This window comes from Equus caballus, chromosome 31 (genome assembly GCF_041296265.1).
Source record: "Equus caballus isolate H_3958 breed thoroughbred chromosome 31, TB-T2T, whole genome shotgun sequence".
NCBI lineage: Eukaryota > Metazoa > Chordata > Mammalia > Perissodactyla > Equidae > Equus > Equus caballus.
Window position 1 is genome coordinate 22,192,223 of NC_091714.1, and position 18,810 is coordinate 22,211,032.

General features: G+C 42.5%; 1 protein-coding gene across 6 annotated transcripts in view; it reads right to left on the reverse strand.

Annotated features, from left to right (window-relative positions):
- Positions 1–18,810, reverse strand: part of PHACTR2 (phosphatase and actin regulator 2) — a 249,424-nt gene that overhangs the window by 38,246 nt on the left and 192,368 nt on the right. For 3 of the 6 annotated variants that reach the window (XM_023632914.2, XM_023632916.2, XM_023632915.2), the window contains exons 5-8: positions 13,415–13,654; positions 8,975–9,509; positions 3,536–3,735; positions 1,844–2,000 (exon numbers count right to left, since the gene is read on the reverse strand). In XM_023632914.2, the coding sequence (XP_023488682.2) occupies positions 1,844–2,000; positions 3,536–3,735; positions 8,975–9,509; positions 13,415–13,654 (1,132 nt within the window). The remainder of the gene's footprint in view (positions 1–1,843; positions 2,001–3,535; positions 3,736–8,974; positions 9,510–13,414; positions 13,655–18,810) is intronic. The other 3 variants (XM_023632917.2, XM_070256254.1, XM_070256253.1) reach the window with 1 other exon arrangement.

Genomic DNA, 18,810 nt, shown 5'->3' on the forward strand with positions numbered 1-18,810 from the left:
CATGTTACAGCCAGGACTCATACCTCGTTCTCTTGACTTAGATGTTTGTGCTTTTCACATGCAATATATAATTTCATCATGCAATATATAATTCTGTCTCTTTCGCTACACATGGAGTTCCCTACAAATCAAATATGACTTACACTTGAATGACAGCAACTAGATGGGCTGCGTTCACAGAAAAACAATTCTGCAAAATTTATATATTTACAACACTCAAAACCCTATTCTGATAAAATTTTTTATAGATACGGTCTACATGTGTAATTAGAGAGGTTCACAAACTTTTGGGGGTTGGGGTGTGCTCCTTATATAAAACAGACAGAAGAGGCGCTGTTCTGTTGGATGGTTAAACCTGGGATGAAGGAATCCCCTGCCGTTCCACCCCGAAACCCACCCACCCTTCCCTGGCTCTCCCTAGAGAAGCACGATTACATCCTCTCCAAGAAATCTTGTTGGAACAGAAAACCACTTCTCTGTGGTTATTTCATGGTGTCAACTTCTCACAACGTTCTTCATCAGTCCCCTGTTCTTGAGCGTTTGGTTTGTTTTAATTTGTCACTACGGTAAATGACCTCAAAATAAACATCTTCATAAAATATAGGGTTTTTCACCTCTTGAATTATTTCCTTCTTGTATAGTCTCTCAAATGGAATTACCATGTAAAGAAATAGACTGATTTACAATTCTTTTTTTATATTGTTAAGCCGTTCTTCAGAAATACTAAATAAGAGTGATGTATACATGTCCCACTTTCTCACAAAATTGCCAACAGTGAGTTTAATTTTTAAAAGTATTCTACTAATTTAAGAGATATAATAATTATTTAAATTAATAATAAAAAAACATTTGATTTTAGGAAGTGCTTGCTATGATCCAGGCACTAGAGTGCCTTCAAAGTATCACGTTATTTAATTCTCACAAGCCCCTGCTTGGCGCTGTCTGTAAAACGATGATGGCCGCTGAGCCTCCGCCTGCCAACCCCGAGGTTCACCACGGTCACAGAAGTCTTCCACTTCCCGGCAAGGAGAGAAATTTCCTCCCACCTCCCAATCCTGCTCTGGTATTCCAGACTGTCCCCTTCTCTCAATTTATGCACCCTGCTGTTTATGTAGAATGAGAGAAGTCAGCAAAAGAAGTAATACTTAAATATGCTTAAACTGATAATGAAAAGTGAGAACTTCAGCATTCACTTCTGTTAAAACTGCCAATTACGTGGACTTCCAAAGTGGCAAAAGTAGAAATCCTACAAAAACTGGAGGCAGGAAGAGAAGTCAGATGATCATTTATTTGGAGCTGAAAGGGGGAAGTCTAGATATGGGGGCTATGGTTACCTGACCTGGATGGAGCTAGCCACTGAAGCTAACCAGCATGTTCAGAGTCTCGCAGCTCAAAGGGCAGAACCTCATGGCAATCACAAGAACGCTGGTGAGTCCATGTGTCGGGCCTGCTGCCTGTCTGGGTGAATAAAGCTTTGCTGGAACACAGCCACACTTGCTTGCTTACGTATGGTCTATGGCTGCGTGCATGCTACAACAGCACAGCTGAGTAGCTGCAACAGAGACCTTCGGGGCAGCAAAGCCTAAAATATTCACTAACTGGTTTTTACAGAAAAAGTTCGTCAAGGCCTGGATCAGGGTTTGGTGTCTTCAAAGCCAATGACTAGCTGGACCAGAGGGCAGGTTCTTGGAGTGGTTCACCATCCAGAACCCACTGTTAAAAGATCAGACAGGCCAGGCGCGCCCTTTCACAAAGAATTCACCATGATTTCCGTTAGGCAGGAAACTGCCGGAGGGAGAAAAGGATGAATCAGCCAGGGCTGAACTACAATTTCAGCAATTACCTGACCAGCTTGGTTCCAATCTGTTGTCGGATTTCCTGTCTCTCTTCTTCAGATGTTCGCTGCAAGATGTTTTTGTCCTCTAACTCTTTCTTGGATGGTCTGTTGCCAAGTTTGATAGCAAGAGTATCCCTTCGCCGTATTTTGCTAGCCAAAGCACCTGAGCATTGGGAAAGGCAGAAATGCAGAGAAAGGGGCTTTTAGCGAACGCACTCAGGTTACTTGTGGCATGACCTTAGACAGAGTCCAGACCAAATCCTCTTTTTTAAGTTCTAATCTTTTATTTATACCAAAACCACAATTGATTATACTTTAACTTTCCTGGCTACAAAGAAGCTAACTTATCAATAATATTTTAATATACCTTTTTAGCTTATCTCATTTTCTATTCTTTTTTTTTTTGAGGTAATATTGTGTATGGTGACAGATGGAGACTAGACTTTGAGTGGTGAAGACGATGTGACCTCTCCAGACCGAATTCCACATGCGGGAGTGGAATTTTAATTAACCTAAGGGAAAAAAAGTTTTTGAGTTGGATGTAGTTCATTTTGGAAAACTGAAGAACTATTTTTAAAAATGTTCTGAGAAATGTTGGGGCACCATGAAAAACCCTGCAAGTATCACCTCATCATTTGGAAAGTGATATCTGAAGTTTACTTTGTTGAGACGGCGTATTCCGGAAATTGCACAATGCCTTCTCTTTCTTAAGTCTTAAAAACTCAGCCCCTTTAATTATTCTGCATAGTAAATCCTTGACTTTCCTTCTCCTCTACTCAGAAACCACACTGACGAAAGTCTACCTCTGATATCACCGTTTTAATCCTCAATTACCCAGGTATCCTTGATATCTCAAGAGTGGATAGTTGACACCCGATGGATGATAATGGTTTTTGTTGTTGTTCAGCACAAACTAGAAGGAATTTGACAAACTGCTCTTTAATCATTAATATACCATTAACTTTTCATAATCTATAAATTCAATTCCATAGCGAATCCCTCCCAAGTCATCCTGCTCAGAAGTTTTTAAAAAAATAGCAGTTTCCAGTTCCCCACACTAGAAATGGCTGGCTTTATCCACCTCACTATCATTCCTTCTTAGAAGGCATACTATCCTACTCATGGTAGATGAGTACTTTCAATTTTTAAAAACTATTTGTTATTTTTGACTCATTCCTCTCTCCCCTCTCTTTAAACCCCAGTATGAAACTGAGTGAAACTCTCAAACACCTCCAATGAGTAATCCAGTGAGTCCTGCATTGATGCTCTTTATTCAAGAAAGGTCCCTCCCACAACTAGAAGGACGTGCAACTAAGATATACAACTGTGTACGGGGGGGTTTGGGGAGATAAAGCAGAAAAAAACAAAGAAAGGTCCCAGGGCGGAAGGGCCATCTTGTGATCAATCTGAGAAAAGCCTCTGTCATTAGAAAGCTTTGGCTCTCTTACATATACACATATGCATACCTGCCTCAGTCGAGGGCCTGACCCCTCCCCACCCCCCGTGGCATCATCTTCCAGAAACACCTGCCATCAAAAGCTAAATCTTAGAATATACAGATTTCTAATTTGAGAAAGGGAGATGAGAGGAAAGAAAACATCAGAGGTCTGGTTCCTGATGAGGTCTTCGTTCTTTATAAAACATAGCTGCTTCTGTCCACCACCCACTTTCCTCCCTACCTCTTGAAAAGAGTCTTACTTTCTCCACTGCCGTCCTCGTCCTCTTCATCATCGTCATCATCGGTGTACAAGATAGGCCCATCAGAGTCCGAGTCATTGGCCTGGTACTCCCTACGGCCTTCGTCTTCTGGGGCACTGAAGGATTCTGAGGATTCTCCCATCAGCCCAGGAGTCAGTAGCTGAGGCGCTGCCTTTCCCAGCTCGTCTTTGGTTGTGAAACTGTTAAAGGCACAAAAACACAGAGGTGGTGTGAAGCTCAGAGCAACCCTCAAGGACGATGCCAACAGCATGAGAAGGAACTCCGGTTTCAGGAGCATCCCTCCAGCTGGCAAAAGGAGACGGCAAACACAGGCTAGCTGAAGTCCCGGAATGGAAGAGCAGTACTGTATTACTCAATTCTCAAGGTTTTAGATTCTTCATCTGTAAAAGGAGATAGATTGACTAGATGGTATTCAATATATTCAGTACATGAATATGGGAAAAGTCTATTTTGCAAATTTATTTTTCCCTAGCAAGGGGTTCAGTGGAAAGAACAACGGGTTAGAAGCTCCCGGATATTTGACTTTGTCCATACTTTTTCTTTGACCTGTAACTCCTACTTATTCTTTAAGTCTCAGTTAAAGCCTCAGCTCCTTCAGGAATCAGTCACTGGCCTTCAGTGGAGTTCCCTGGCCCACCTCTCTGCTCCCAGGGTGACCCATTGGCGCACTTAGCGCACTGCACCTCAACCACCATCTACTTGTCAGCCTACCCAACCCCCAAAGTTCCTGGACAAGAGGGACTCGTATCATTTTGCAGCCCAGCACCTAGGACAATAGTGACATCTTATTTAACTGACATATGAATTAACCCTATTTTCATCTCAGCCAGGGCATCAACAGTCAAAAATCACGTCTTCTCTCTGTGCTTTAGTTTCTCCATTTGTAGAACTACCTCTCATAGGACTAAATTAATAACATGAGATGGAAAATGTGAAAGTTAAGTGGACTCTTTAGAAGAAAGGTGGTAAGGATGCAATAATTTTTTGTTATTGAGCTTGGTAAGAGTCTCTGGTTTAAAATTATAAATACACAGAGCTTGCCAATTTCATAGACTAGAATAAAAAAATACACTTTACATCAAAAACATATATCAAAAACAATGTAATCTTCATTTTCAGATACAGAACACCCCCAAATTGCTTTTTTTTTTTATTGTGGTAACACTGGTTTATAGCATTATATAAATTTCAGGTGTACATCATTACATTTTGATTTCTGCATAGACTACATCATCTTTGCCACCCAGAGACCAATTACCATCCATCACCACACACATGTGCCTAAGCACCCCTTTTGCCCTCCCCTAAGCTGCGTTCTGATATAAACAGAAGAATTCAAATTTAGGTCACACATCTGAAAGACCGCTTAATGGAAAACACGTGCTCGCTGCTCTCACTAACTAAAAAACCAAAAAAACAGGTAAACTTTGTCAGAATCTGAGGTATTAAAAATTCTACTTTGTGGTTATAAGCCTAAATGCTCTCAAAATTCTCTGTTTTTTCACTTATTAGAAAAATCCAACCACCGAAATTCTTCTTTTCAAAGGGGAAAATACGAAATTTCATTCTTTATTTTGTAAAATATACATAACATAAAATTTACCATTTTAACTTTTTTAAGCGTACAGTTCAATGGGATTAAGCACATTCACACTGTTGTGGGACCACCACCACCATCACCTCCAGAATTTTTCGTCTTCCCCGACGGAAACTCTGCACCATTAAACACCAACTGCCCACTCCTCCTCCCCTAGCCCCCGGCAACCATCATTCTGCTTTCCGTCTCTATGAATTTGATTATTTTAGTTGCTTCATATAAGTGAAATCATACATTTGTCCTTTTGCGTCTGACAACTTCACTTAGCACGTCTTTGAGGTTCATCCACGTTGTAGCATGCGTCAGAATTTCCTTCCTTTTTAAGGGTGAACACTATTCCATTGTACGTATACCCACCACATTTTGTTTACCCATTCATCAGTTGATGGATATTTGGGTTGTTTCTACCTTATGGTGGTTGTGAATAATCCTGCTCTGGACATCAGTATACAAACATCTGTTCGAGTATCCGTTTTCAACGTTTTTGACTACATACACAGAAGTGGAATAGCTGGATCATACGGTAATTCTATGTTTAATTTTTTGAGGAACCACCACACGGTTTCCACAGTACGAAATCTCATTTTCAATAAAAGATCTATTTTATTGGAAAACTTTTCCACAGTCTGGATTTCTCGTCGATTGCCCCTGGAGGCCATTCTTGTTTGAACACTCTGCCACTGTGGGTGACCACAGCACGTTTAAAAGATATGCTAGTTAATAACACATTCTGAGAGCAGAACAAAAGTTACTTCAGGGTTGAGCCCTGGCACCACATTTCATGTCATTGTTCACTAATTTATCACGACACCGATTTGTATTTTATAACATTTTGCCGTTTTCAAAGACTTCTGCATACATTTACAGCTTGCAATTGTTCTACAGTATAACGAGGGAAGACAATTTATAGTTCATGGAACCCAGGAAGGCCATGGGTGAGTCGCCCAAACAAGGTAGCAAGTCCAGTCTAGAACTCATACTTAAGACTCTTAGCCTACCTATTAAACGTTATATTGTATTTTATTTTATACTTAATATTATAAGTTATATTAAGACTATGTTATAGATCACATTTAATATTAAATATCATAATCCAAATTTCTATCGATCAACTCACTACCTGGCTCTCACGGTTTCCCCTCCGGTTCCTGGGCACACTGGACAATACAGCGCACTCCATAAATGTTCATGGAAATGGACTACACAGAGTCAGGTCCCTTTTGGACATGGGCTCCAGATGCGCTTATCAGTTTCTGCCTTAAATTATGCCAGGCATATGCATTACTGATGAAGCCGTCAATGAACAGAAATCTACCAGATAGTTACCACCCTGGATTACGTGAATAGAAGTAGATATTTTTACATATGGCCACTTGTCTTTAAAGTTTTGATATTTGTATTCCAAACAGAAGCCTCTTCATAAGATGACAGGATTTTCACACATTCGTTGACTAAACATAACTGAGGGAGAGTTCTAAGTTAAGCAACTGACTAAGAGCCAGAAATTCTAATGCAAGTATCCACTTAAAAATGGAAGACAGAATTTGGAAGCGCATTTGAGAGACTCCTTATTCCAGCCTCATTAACTCTAGAGCAAACACAAACACCTGTGGGATGAATTGTAATTGACGTTTTTAATTCTGAAGAATATACAGAGAAGAACATCTCCATGCTCTCTTCTAGGAACGCGTTACAGTCACCCCGAATACAGGCAAATCCCTTATAAATACCCCAACGACTAATGATGTCCTGAGCTCGCTCTCTCCACTCCTAGTCTCAGTGGAAATAGAGCATAGATGCTCACCTCTTTTGCCTGACAATCCTGCAGAGACTTCGGTTGGAGACTAATGTGAAGCCCCCAGAATGCAGTGCCGTGCTTAGCACAATACAGTGCCCTCCCTAAATGACTGTGGAAGTGGACTGGCAGAGGGTCACCTTTGGATAAGGGTTCTCTCTGTGCTCAAGACTACCTGAGCAATCACTTTACACGTTCCACCTTATTCTTCAGTATACTGAACAATAAACTCATATACTCAATCTATTTTCCTAAATTCAGACCTTATCTTAAACATTCATACTTCCTGGGCATGTTGGACATTTTGGAAAAACTAATCCTAACTATAATGTTTTGCTCACTTTGCATCTCTGGTGCTTAGCATGCTGCCCAGCACATGGAAGTCAAGCAAAAAACAGACACTGAAAGACAACTGTTCAGGTCTACAGGTTGGAATTGACCGCAGTGATGGAAAACACTCACTATAATTCAATGAGGACACCTACAATGTGCTGGAAGTATTAAGGACACCGCAACCATTCATTTCAATATCTTCTTTTCCCATATTGTTTATTAAAATGTCAAACAAAGGAAACACAGTCATCTGCAATTTAACATTTCTTTATCTTTCCTTGGCTTTCCTTCAAATGATGATGCTCAAGACCGATAAAAACAAACAAAAAACAAGAAACAAACAAAAGAAATAGTGGAAGAGGTAGAAGGAACTGCTTTGGAAACGTATGAATTCACTCGAGAGCATGGAATCTGGTGTGCAACTCTGGGTCGCATGCTGGCTTTGCCACTCACTAACTGGGTGACCCTGGGCAGACTGTTTCACCTCCCTCAGCAGCCGTTTTGTCATCTATTAAACAGAAATATTTCAGGGATGACTTATGTGAATTAAATAACTGACAGTTCCTGACATTAAATAAGTATTCAATAAATGAAGGTTGTTATTATCAGCAACTGAATAATTAAAGTTGATACTTTAGTCTCTTGATCCAAGTCAACTTACTTAATGTACTAAATGTTTTTCAGTCTAACATGACATAGGTTTTTTTCAAAGAGGAAATATTAAATTAAATGATTTGAAGAGTGAGTTTTGGTTTTATTCTTAGAAAGAGGAGAGAAGAGGCTGAATTTAAGAGTGCGAAGCCCTCCTGAGACAGAACGGGTCATGGTGTCTACTAAAGTCTGACAGTCCTCCCTTCACACCTGAGACAGGAGCGCTAACAGAGCCTATTGACCTTTAAGTAGAAAATGAATGAGACTTTTTGAGTGACTAGATGCAGGGAACGAAGGAGAATGAGGATCCTAGGATGAAGCCCACGTTTCTGGCTTGGGGAACTAGGTGACGGCATGCCAATGGTATACCAGATTCTGTACTGGTTGCTGCGGATATAGAGGTAAATAGACACGTTGGTGAGTTTCGTCCCATAGGTAGGGAAAATGGCTGTCAGAATATAGTAGATGCAATAACCAATTCTATCCAGAGGAGGGTTGAAAAGCTTCATAGAGGGGAAAATATTTGAGTTGGGTAGGGAACTGAGGATCAAGAAAGAGAGCCACTCCAAGGCTGGGGGGAAAGAAGCCGGAATTTGAAAGAGAGCTTTACTGATGCTCTTTGTTTTCTTGCAGAGGAGAAGGCTACATAACTTGGGGAAATGAAGGTAGGCAGGAGTGGGTGAGCAATGTGCACACAAATGAAACGATTTAAAATAACCACTGTAAGGAAACAGAAGGAACTGTCTAGGGAACAGAATAAGGACTGCTGAGCAGTGACGAAGCAGGTTCTAAGTGGACTTGAAAGCCACAGATCTGAAGCAGTATTGGGATGTAGGACCAATGTCATTTCTGGGGCATTCCTGGCACAGGGCTATGAAAAACCAACAGTTGGATTACATGTGTGTTTCCCTAACATTCACTAGATTAAATTGTAAAAGAAAACAAAGTAGGTTCCTTCATTTCAACAGAGGGGTTTAACCATCCTTAGGACTCAGCTTCATAGGGAATGGAGACGGAATATGGGGTTGGTGCCCCGACTCACCATTTTGCATTTTCTCGGGTAACACTTAAGCCAGTGGCTGAGTGGACAGCGGTTCTGTCTGTCGGCTCTTCAGTCCAGAGAAGCTGACTTGGGTCTAAGGCAGGGACGGACAGGTCGGCTCCATTGCTGACCAGGACGACAGGAGTGTCTGAGGCCATGATGCACTGCTCCTCAAGGGGAAGAGGGGGGGCCGGGGGAGGAGGCGGTGGAGCCCCCGGGGGCGGAGGGACTGTGGGCTTGGATTTGCCTGTGGTCTCCTCCTCAGTCCCAGGGACAGTCTGCTCAGGGTTGAGACCCTCCGCACTGGTCTCCGAAGGCTCTCCTTTAAGGTCGGACGTGCCAGAAGTGGCTGTGTCTGAGGACGGTCGAGACGTTGGCTGCTTGCCGGTTTTTTCCTTGCCTTTTGCGATTCCCACTGTCCCTGTTTTGCTAGAAACTGTCTGCTTTGATGCTTTGGGACGAGATGAAGTGGAGGAAGTAGATGGTGAAGCTGATGCTTTGGAGCCAGTTGTTTTTTTTGAATGAGAGGAACCAGCTAAAATAGAGAGATTTTGCATTACAAGTCAAAGAAGACAACACTTTTTAAATAAACTAACCAAGTTGCAATTGTCAATGTTCCCTTTAAAATTTGTTGAAAAAAGTAAATAAAAGAAAATAAGCTAATAATGATAATGGTTTTGTTTCCTGTTCCCTCCCTGTCTCCAATCTAGGAAAGAGCAAGTGATCCTTGAGGCAAAACCCTAAGAGACAGGAGTCCTCTGTCCTTTTCCTCTAGTCTTTAGCTGGCCAGCCAAGGGGAAATCCTCAGCTCCTTGTCCTGTGGGTCACCTGCAAAAGCCCCTGTATGCTCCAAAGGGACATTTTGGTGTGCACAGGACAGACACCAGCAGCTGTCTGGGTGCAGTACAAGGCTGGGTTCACCACAAATTATACATGTCCTCTTACGTCCTTCTGGGAATGGAGAGGCCCACACTCAGAGAGGCCAGGTATATATCACTGACTCCTCTCTGAGCCAAAAGCAAATTTACTCATCTTACTGCTAAAAGAGTGAACTCCACACCAGCTACCCCAACGGCTCCAGAGAGAGAAGGTTGCCATGCTGGCCTGTACCTCCACCTGCAGTGGCGACAGGGCAGAATGAAAACACATGGCCGCGTATCGAAGTCTAGTCCCCTTCAAAACATCACAAAGGCAGAAAAAAATAATTTTTTTACAAAAAAATGTCTAAATGGGTAGTGTTTGAATAATTTGAAGGGAAAGAGTATCACTCTCAGATCTGACAACCGCTGATGCTTCCAGAGGGTGTTCATCAGAGGATGGCCGTGGCGTGTCTGCCCAGTTCTGGACAGGACCGCCTTCAACCAAACTGTTTTCAGGAAAGACAGGCTAACTCTCCTTGTCTTTCTATCATCTTAGGAAACACATTTTAACTCCTATGAGAATACTCTTTTGTTTCATGACCTTTATGATCTGTAAATTTCCCCCAATTGCTTATTCGATGTCGTATGTTCCTCCTTTTTCATAAGGAGTTAAACGATTCCACAGAACCATTAAGAATATCCTGTAAGTACCGTGTGGAGCCAACCCACATTGCACACAGACGTCACTGTAACTTACCTCTGGTTATAACTTTGTTGGAGTCAACTGGGAGGGTCAAGAGATGAAGGACAAATGAACAAGGAGACGCAAGACTTCACCAACTCTGATACACTGGAAAGAGTCCTACTTGGTGACAAGATCCAGGCTTAAAAGAAGTCTCTACGGCTTGGGAGGCTTATTATGTTAGATCTACTTAATAACCAGAATTCTCCTCCCTCAAGTCTGGGCCTGTTAATACTACTTCTTTGAAGTTAACAACCTTCATTTGCTTACAGACAAGTGTATTAAGCATACTCCTACAATGTAAGTCCATTCTAGTTTATTTTTCACAACAAAGATGCTAAGAATTTGCTGTCTAAACATGTCCAATTATTTTCTCAGCTAAGATGAACAGAATCCCTTCCATATATCAATTCTAAGAATATTTTTTTTTAAGGAAATTCTTTCTTTTCTAACAGCAAAGTTTAACTTTAGCCTGGCTTAAGTTTTTTCAATGCCTGCAATGCAAATTTAAGCCATGTCATTATATTTTTCTTTAAGTGTCTTTTAAAATGACAGGATTTTGCCGAAATCAACCATGTCGATTAAGTTATCTTGAATTTAGGCTATGACTAAAAAAAGAAATGCCATCTCTCTTAAGGTTTTTTGGGGTTTTTTTGGTGAGGAAGATTGGTCCTGAGCTAACATCCATGCCAATCTTCCTCTATTTTCTATGTGGGATGCTGCCACAGCATGGCTTGATGAGTGATGTGTAGGTCCACACCCAGGATCCAAACCTGTGAACCGCAGGCCACAAAAGTGGAGCACACAAACCCACCCACTACACCACTGGGCCAGCCCCAGTTAAGTACATTTGTTGTTAATACAGTGTGTAACAACGAAAAAGAAAACACATGAGAGATTTTACCCTGCTTCATGGGCAAAGTGGCTGACTGTGCTAAGCTGAAATCTGGTTATCTGCAAGTCTACGTTAAGTTAGTAAGAGAGGAGGAATCTTAACTGATAGCTTTTTTAAGAGCTTGAAACATCTGACTGAAAATCAAGGGCTGCATTTGAAGTAACTTTTCCAGAAGGTCAAGATTACTCAAATAAAACACAGTTACTGTGTAGCCAGGGTTACAAACAGAGTATGAGTAGGATTCTGAAGGAGTACTTCCAACATCTGAGAAAAGGATCCTTGCACAGTGGGCTTGCTGGCATACCCCAATGCAACCCCCGCCTCTGTGATTGCCCTGAGACTAGCAACACTCTTATTTACACTAAGGGCCAGCTGGGCTTCTCTTAACACAATGGAGAACATGACTGTACTTTCCTCTTAGGGACATCAAGAGTCTATAAATAAATCTTCAAGGAAAATAGCTGGAAATAACTCAAAATCTCTCGTGGAAGTGTCTCCTGCCCTGACAACCACCAGCTTTCTTCTGAGAGAAGAAAGAGAGCGTCCAAGCCCAGTGAACAGCGAGCTGCTCCCATGCGGGGCGTGAGGAGGTGGGAAAGTCTGCACAAGGCAGGGGCTAAATTCCCAAGGACGAGGCAATGGTGTGGAGCTTTTCTTTAAGAAGTGGATCAGCGCCTGCCTCACTTCAAGACCCGCTCTAGGCTGTGCTGGGAAGTCTAGGAAACACACAGATGCCAACAAGAATGGACGTGACATGTGAGGGCAGCTGGTTCCTGAGGAATGGCCTGCAGGCACTGTTGGCACAGCATTCTGAGACTTGTCACTTCAGAGCTTATTAGCAGAGATTCAGACACTCAGTGTCAAAGGCAGAGGAGAGGAACACTGGGAGAGACATTGATTTGCACTCAAAGATCTGTTATGTCAACTAAGCCATTCTCTGAATTTGAGCAATATGGGTATAAATTACAAGGGGAAAAATCAATACCAAGGCAAATCCTGGCAGCCAACTATGAGACAGTTGCTGCTGAATTTAAGGAAAATAACATTTGCTTTAATACAGGAGAATTTTTATGCATGTGTTCAGGGGAAAAAGCCACTCAGCACCTGTACTTTGATCAATGCCGTTTTAAAAGCTGGGTAACACGATAGACTTCTTTATTCCACTTCACTAGAAGAATGGGAGCTCCACCTTGCATTAAGCATACCTGATTTGAAAGGGAAGCTGGATACACATTACTTGAAGTTATTGTAGGTCACCAAAACATCCCCTGGTGATTTGCAATAGTGACTTGTGACCACAGCAAGAGGATGCTTTTCCTTATAACACACTTAAGTCTACCCGGGGTGGAGGAGGACGCACTGAGCATGTAACTTCTAACTCTGCTGAAACAGTTGACTCCAGTGGAGAGGGGTGAGGTGGAGCTGAACAGTGATATGAACACTGTCATTTATCAGGAGAGAAATGACTATGTGTGCAGAAAGATTCAAGACACTAAGATTCAGCAAATACGTCAAAGATGCAAGCATCATGTTTTTATGTGTAAACTTAAGATATTTTGAAAGAAAACCCGGGCCAAAAAGCCACTCACAAACTCAAACAGGCAGATTGCCAGTCGATGTTTAAATAATGTCCTATCAGATCATCGCCATTTATCAGGCACACTACTCCCTGTACCCTTCACTGGGTCTCATGCAGACAGTGGACACTCAGGATGAAAGCGGTCTATTCACCCCGACACTAATGAGGTCAGCTATCAACTGGTTGACTTTCCTTTAGTGGAGACACCAACAAAGGAATCTCCTGGGCATTCTGCATCAAAGCTGAATCCTCTGGTGTTACACCTAAGTCATCAGACACCAGAAACGCCACTCTTTCTAGGAGAAGCAATTAGGCGCAGCCTGGAGCGGAGCACCCTCCACTCGACCCCCCGGGGCATACTCACCAGCCTCTCGGGTCGCGTTTCGGCTCGTTGGCTTGGGTGCAGGGACAGGGGCCTGCTTACCAGGAGCCTTGGTATTTTTTTTAAGAGGAGGCACTTCGTCGCCCTTGGGGCTGGCCCCAGCAGCGGCCCCTTTTGGAGGCACGGGTGACTTTTTGGGCTTGGGTTTGGGTTTAGGCTTAGGAAGAGCTGGAGGAGGTGGAGCAGGAGCGGCTGGTGTTTCCGAGTGGTTTTCAGTGTTCTCTATAAACGAAAAAGTGGACAGAAGCAGACAAACACCATATAAACGGGAGGAGCAAGACACACAGCGACAGGGAGACAAACACGTGTGCGGCTGCTTGGCCCTTGGGAACCCGTATGGAGTTCTGCACCAGAAGGAGCAAAGTTTGGGGTAAAAAGGATCAGAGGTGCAAACTGGGGTGTGCTCTCCAGGTGTGTTAATCACTCCTGAGATAAACAGGGTCACGCAAGTCACTCTGATGAAGCGACATTGAGGATGAATGCAAATGTCCCTGTCAGGGGCCGGCACCAGCCTTGAATCGGTGGTTGCTGGGCAGGAGCGCTAAATTTAAATTTAACAGAACTGAAGGGTCCCCGAGGGTGGTAGATCAGCGAGTTACACACACCGCCATGCGGTTAGGACTGACCGTGTGGCAATGACTGGACTCAGTTACCTTCATCCCCTCCCCGGAGGCACTTTCTCTCTTAGAGAACTCAAGCCCCATCGACCTGAAATAGATTTGTGCTCTGTCTCATTGTGGCCAAAAATCAATTATTTTCTAAGCTAAGGGAGACTCTTAGAATCTTTCACAGGAAGTGCAATGCACTGACGAATAAAATATTTTCTACGCTTAAAATTTTCTCAAGCTCTCCCAGTGCACCAGGGCCACTTCCTGTTTTACAGTAACTTCCTCTGACCTTTTCAAACAGTGTCTCAACTAAAGGTAGAGAGGGTGCAGAATCCAAAAACGTATCCAATTTGTCTTGTAACGCAAACACAAATAATGGTTCTGAAAAGACAGAGGTGAAAATTCATTAAAAAAAATTCATATCTAAGAACAGAAGCCTCTCACTGGTTTTGCATAACTGGAGGAGAAATAGTATCAGTCTCTCATTATTGCAAGGGGAGATGCTGGACATTCACGCAGATATTCACACCCACATTTTCTCTAACAGTGACTGACTGAAATCAAATGAAATTAAAATACAGTTCTGGTCCAAAGAGCTAAGCAGCATTTCTTTAAAAATGGAGCACAATAAAAAACATAAGACAGTGTTAAGACAAAACTAAGCCTTTGCCAAGTACATCCTCCCACTGTTGAAGGACCAGGAAAGGGTTTTAATATTGGAAAGCATCACACTTTACTACTATTTCTTTTGTTTCATTTCTTATCCTAGTAAGCGTGAAGTGAGGCCTTCTCTTTTTTCAAAACTACCATAAAAATGATTTAAGTTACGGTAGGCCATCGATAAGACTTCTCTTCGATCTTAGCTCAACCATGAAACCCACCCTCATCACCACAGCCAAAGCGACCCTCCCAATACCTAAAGTGAATCGTCCTGAGCGTCTGAGCTGCTTATTCAACACTGATCACAGGCCACTCAGCATGCATGCCTTCTGTTTACCCATCTTGTCTCCTTAGCTAAGCTGCTCATCTATAATACGGTAGGGGCCCTCCTAATCTACCCGGGCTGAACCAGGAGGCCGCTTAATCACAAAAGTCAGTTAGGGTCAAGAACAACACACAACATTTTATTTTAACGTAAAGCATAAACAGACATTGACTTGCTAGTCTTTTGAAGTAGGGCAGAGGCCTATTCTTTAAATGCATCTTTGTCACTTAGCCCCTAGCATAACAGCGTGCATGGAGATCCAGCCCAATCATACGGTCCATGGTAGGAGCCAGTGAAACTGATCTGCAACTCTTGGAATCCTCCTTCTTTTATACTACAAGCACTCACGTCTTGTCCTCTGCCTTCATGGCGTATTGCTGAGGGAGCTTTTTTCTTTCTGCCTAAGGTGTTAACTTCTAAAGGTATACCCTAAAGAATCCAGCTTCCAGGTTTGGGAAGGAGGAGATGGTCTGCTCTCTGACAGCTGGGAAGGACAATCCCCACTCTTGTTGAAAATGAACGCACAGCATGCAGACTCTCAGCCGGCTCTTGGAGAAGCGCCGTCCACTCCTCCTTCCTCTGAGAACTTCACTAACTACCTGTGCGTGTTTGCCATCCGGCCAATATTTACGTTTACTCTGCGGTGATTCCTAAGGGGTGTGCGGGTGCGTGTGTGTGTGCACAGGCAAACGCATTTCTGACCACATTATAAACTCCTTTTGTCTGAAATTTTATATCCCATCAAACACAATGCTCTGAACATTATGTCTGTTCAATGAATGTGTCTGATTGGCCGATAGTTACTAACATACATGTTAGTAAAAAAACAAACTCTTGTATCTGGGAGACGATGAATTGAGTCAAGTTGTACTTTTTACTATTACCATGTGATCTGAAGGCATGATGTAAACTGATGGAGTATAGGAGCATCATCTTTTCAAGAGGAGATTAAGAAAGGGTTGCCTGTTCACTCTGACTTGACAAGGATTCTATGTCCCACAACAGTCTGGAGGGTACCTGGTTACCGCCCTTCCAGGTTTGGTCCTTCCATTGCATGGAGCGTTTAGTTCAACGACACTTAGAGCAAACCTGAGAACGGCGTGCAGCCCTGACCTTGCCTAGAACGTACTTCTGCCCCCATTCCTCTCCTCACCTAGCTGCCTCCTCCTTGTCTCTTTCAGGTCCCAGTTTGGAAATATTTCCTCTAAAAGCCAATTTCGGTCCTCGCTGCAAGCTCCCTGGCTTGCTGCACTCAGGCCTTCCAGAGCACGCTGCATCTTGTACTACCTTTCTCATTCACCACTTCCAGTGAAGTCTCACCCATGATGCACCTTCCTTATTATGTGTGGAACAAACGCGTATAAGTCACTTGTTACTTCACTGAAGGCCCTCTACACTAACTCAAGAGAAATAATACCAAATAATTTTCAGATTTCACATACCAAGCAATATTTAACAGATGGCAGATCAGTTTTTCTGCCTCTTGTACATTTAAGGATACTTACCAAGAAAGAATGACAGACACTAAGAGCCCTAAAGGCCTTAAGGAAAAGTCTCCAGTGTTAGGCAGAGGAGGCCCATGACCATGGACCAACTCCAGAATCAGGCGCCTTTGGGAGCCCCAGGATCACCCACGTGTCCTGGGCAAAGCAGTGTGAAGGTCACTTGTAATTTGTTTTTTTTCTTTGAAACTGATGTTTCAAATATTAAAGTAATGACATACTGTCTTTAAAAGAGATAAAAGTATCTGGGATTTTAAAGGCATGTGATGTGGTTTTGCAAACATAGCCAATTAATAGATGAAATAAATGCTCTCGGATAAATCAGCTTAATGCAAAGGAACGGGAGCATGGCACCCCAAAATAAAGGGTGAATTAAGAACATGGGATGGTGGATTTGCAGAGCAGTGAGCTCAAACAAGAAGTGAGACCAGAAGAGGAGCAGACATAAAAGTGAATCTTGGGCTGTTTTTTAGAATCAAATGCTGTCTTTCCAGAGAAATGAACGGTTACTTTTGTTTATAAGGTATTTTCTATTTAACATAATACTACGTGATGTCACTTGTGAGGGACACTCTTTTTACTCTCAGGAAGTGGCTCCAGTACTGAATGCCTCCTCCCCTCACTCTCAGTCTGGCTTTAGTGGGTGCACCATCCACACGGCGAGACAGAGGCTCCTCTGTCGTATTAGTGGGGTGGCAGCATGGCCAGCATTTCCATCCCTTATGTACAGACTAGCCAAGCAAGATGCTCTCTTGGACCTTATTTGACCAAAAAGAACTGAATGTACTAATTCTAAATAAATAATAAGAAAACAAAAACATCTCTCAAATATCCATGGACCTATGAGGTCTGCCATCTTCTTTTTAGAGCATCAAAGCCTGCTGGGTTAATTAACATAAAACTGTCAGCAACTTTTTATTAGGTTGATAAGGGAAACACTGCCTCTGAAGTCTGGCCAGTTCACTGACTGACACCCCACACAGACCAGGGAAGCACGAGAGATGGCACTGTTACATAATGAAGGACCCAGATGGTTTGAAATTTAAGTTTGGTGAGACAGGACAGTTGGACTGAAAGAATAAAAATAAAAAAAGAAATCACTCCTTGCATTAATACTTTCAAATGAATCCCCTTAAAATCTATTTAGATCTGTTTTCTCTTTATCTTCCAGGAATATTGTCATTAAAAATATTAGTTAATTTCTCATAATCAGTATTAATAAGCTTAACCAGAGTCCTTCAATGGAACAAGACTAAGTAAAGCCCCATGAATACTATACTTAATATTGAATAAAGCAAAATAATAAATTTCCAACAGATTATTAGTAGAGGCTTCTAAAATGTTGAAAGGCTAATTTATATGCACACAATAAGGGGTCATGGACTTCCAGAGAAGAAGATTTTAAGTTACAATGTTTGTCAAATGCTCTTTTGTTCCCTTTGTCTTTGGAGGATTTGGGTCAAGAACAGATGAAGAGAAGTTTGCTTCCAGCAGTTTCTAAGAATTTTCAAAATGCCTACAGAACCCAAACTAGGCTTGATGAATTTTTGCCATCCAACTCAGAGGCAGACATTATAGAACAGGAAATAACCTATTTCCTGAGGATTCATTTCTACGCTGCAAAGAATCATCTAGAACGTCCCAACACAGCCTTATCTTGTGGGAATTTCAGTTCAGGTTTGCATACATTTGAGGCTTGGAGGTTCCTGCATATAGACAGCAGTGGTAAGGGGATGTAATCAATCAGTGACCAGGAACTTGCGAATGTTCGGGGGGGGATCCTTGAGAGGCACATACTTTGCAGTTGTGCAATCTCCCAGAGCTTATTCACTCTAGAAACCAAGGTCCTGAAAGAAGCCTTCAGGGAATGGCATAATAGCCTGTGGCACATTTTGAAATTTCCCATTGCACAGAAAAATCATGGAGCAGAGGCTAAGGCCAGTACAGCAACCAAAATCCCTGGCATCTCTGGGAACTATTCCTGGATCTCTTTCAAAATGTCTAGGACCTAGACTAGAGCCTACAGTTTTGGGTGTGTGGATGCCAAGCTCCCGCAACCGGAGAGACAGTGCTGGGCTGAGAGCGCTATCTTGGTTTGATTCCTCCATGCTGACCTGCTCACAGGGGTCAGTTCTAACCAGCAGAGAAAGACGTTCAGACTGTTGGCATTTCTCATTAAAGAAGATACTGAGAAAAAGCTCCTGAGGAATGGATAGCATTCTTAGACACCTCTAATGATTGCAGAGGCCACTCCTTCTCATTCTTACTGCTAATTAGCCCTCT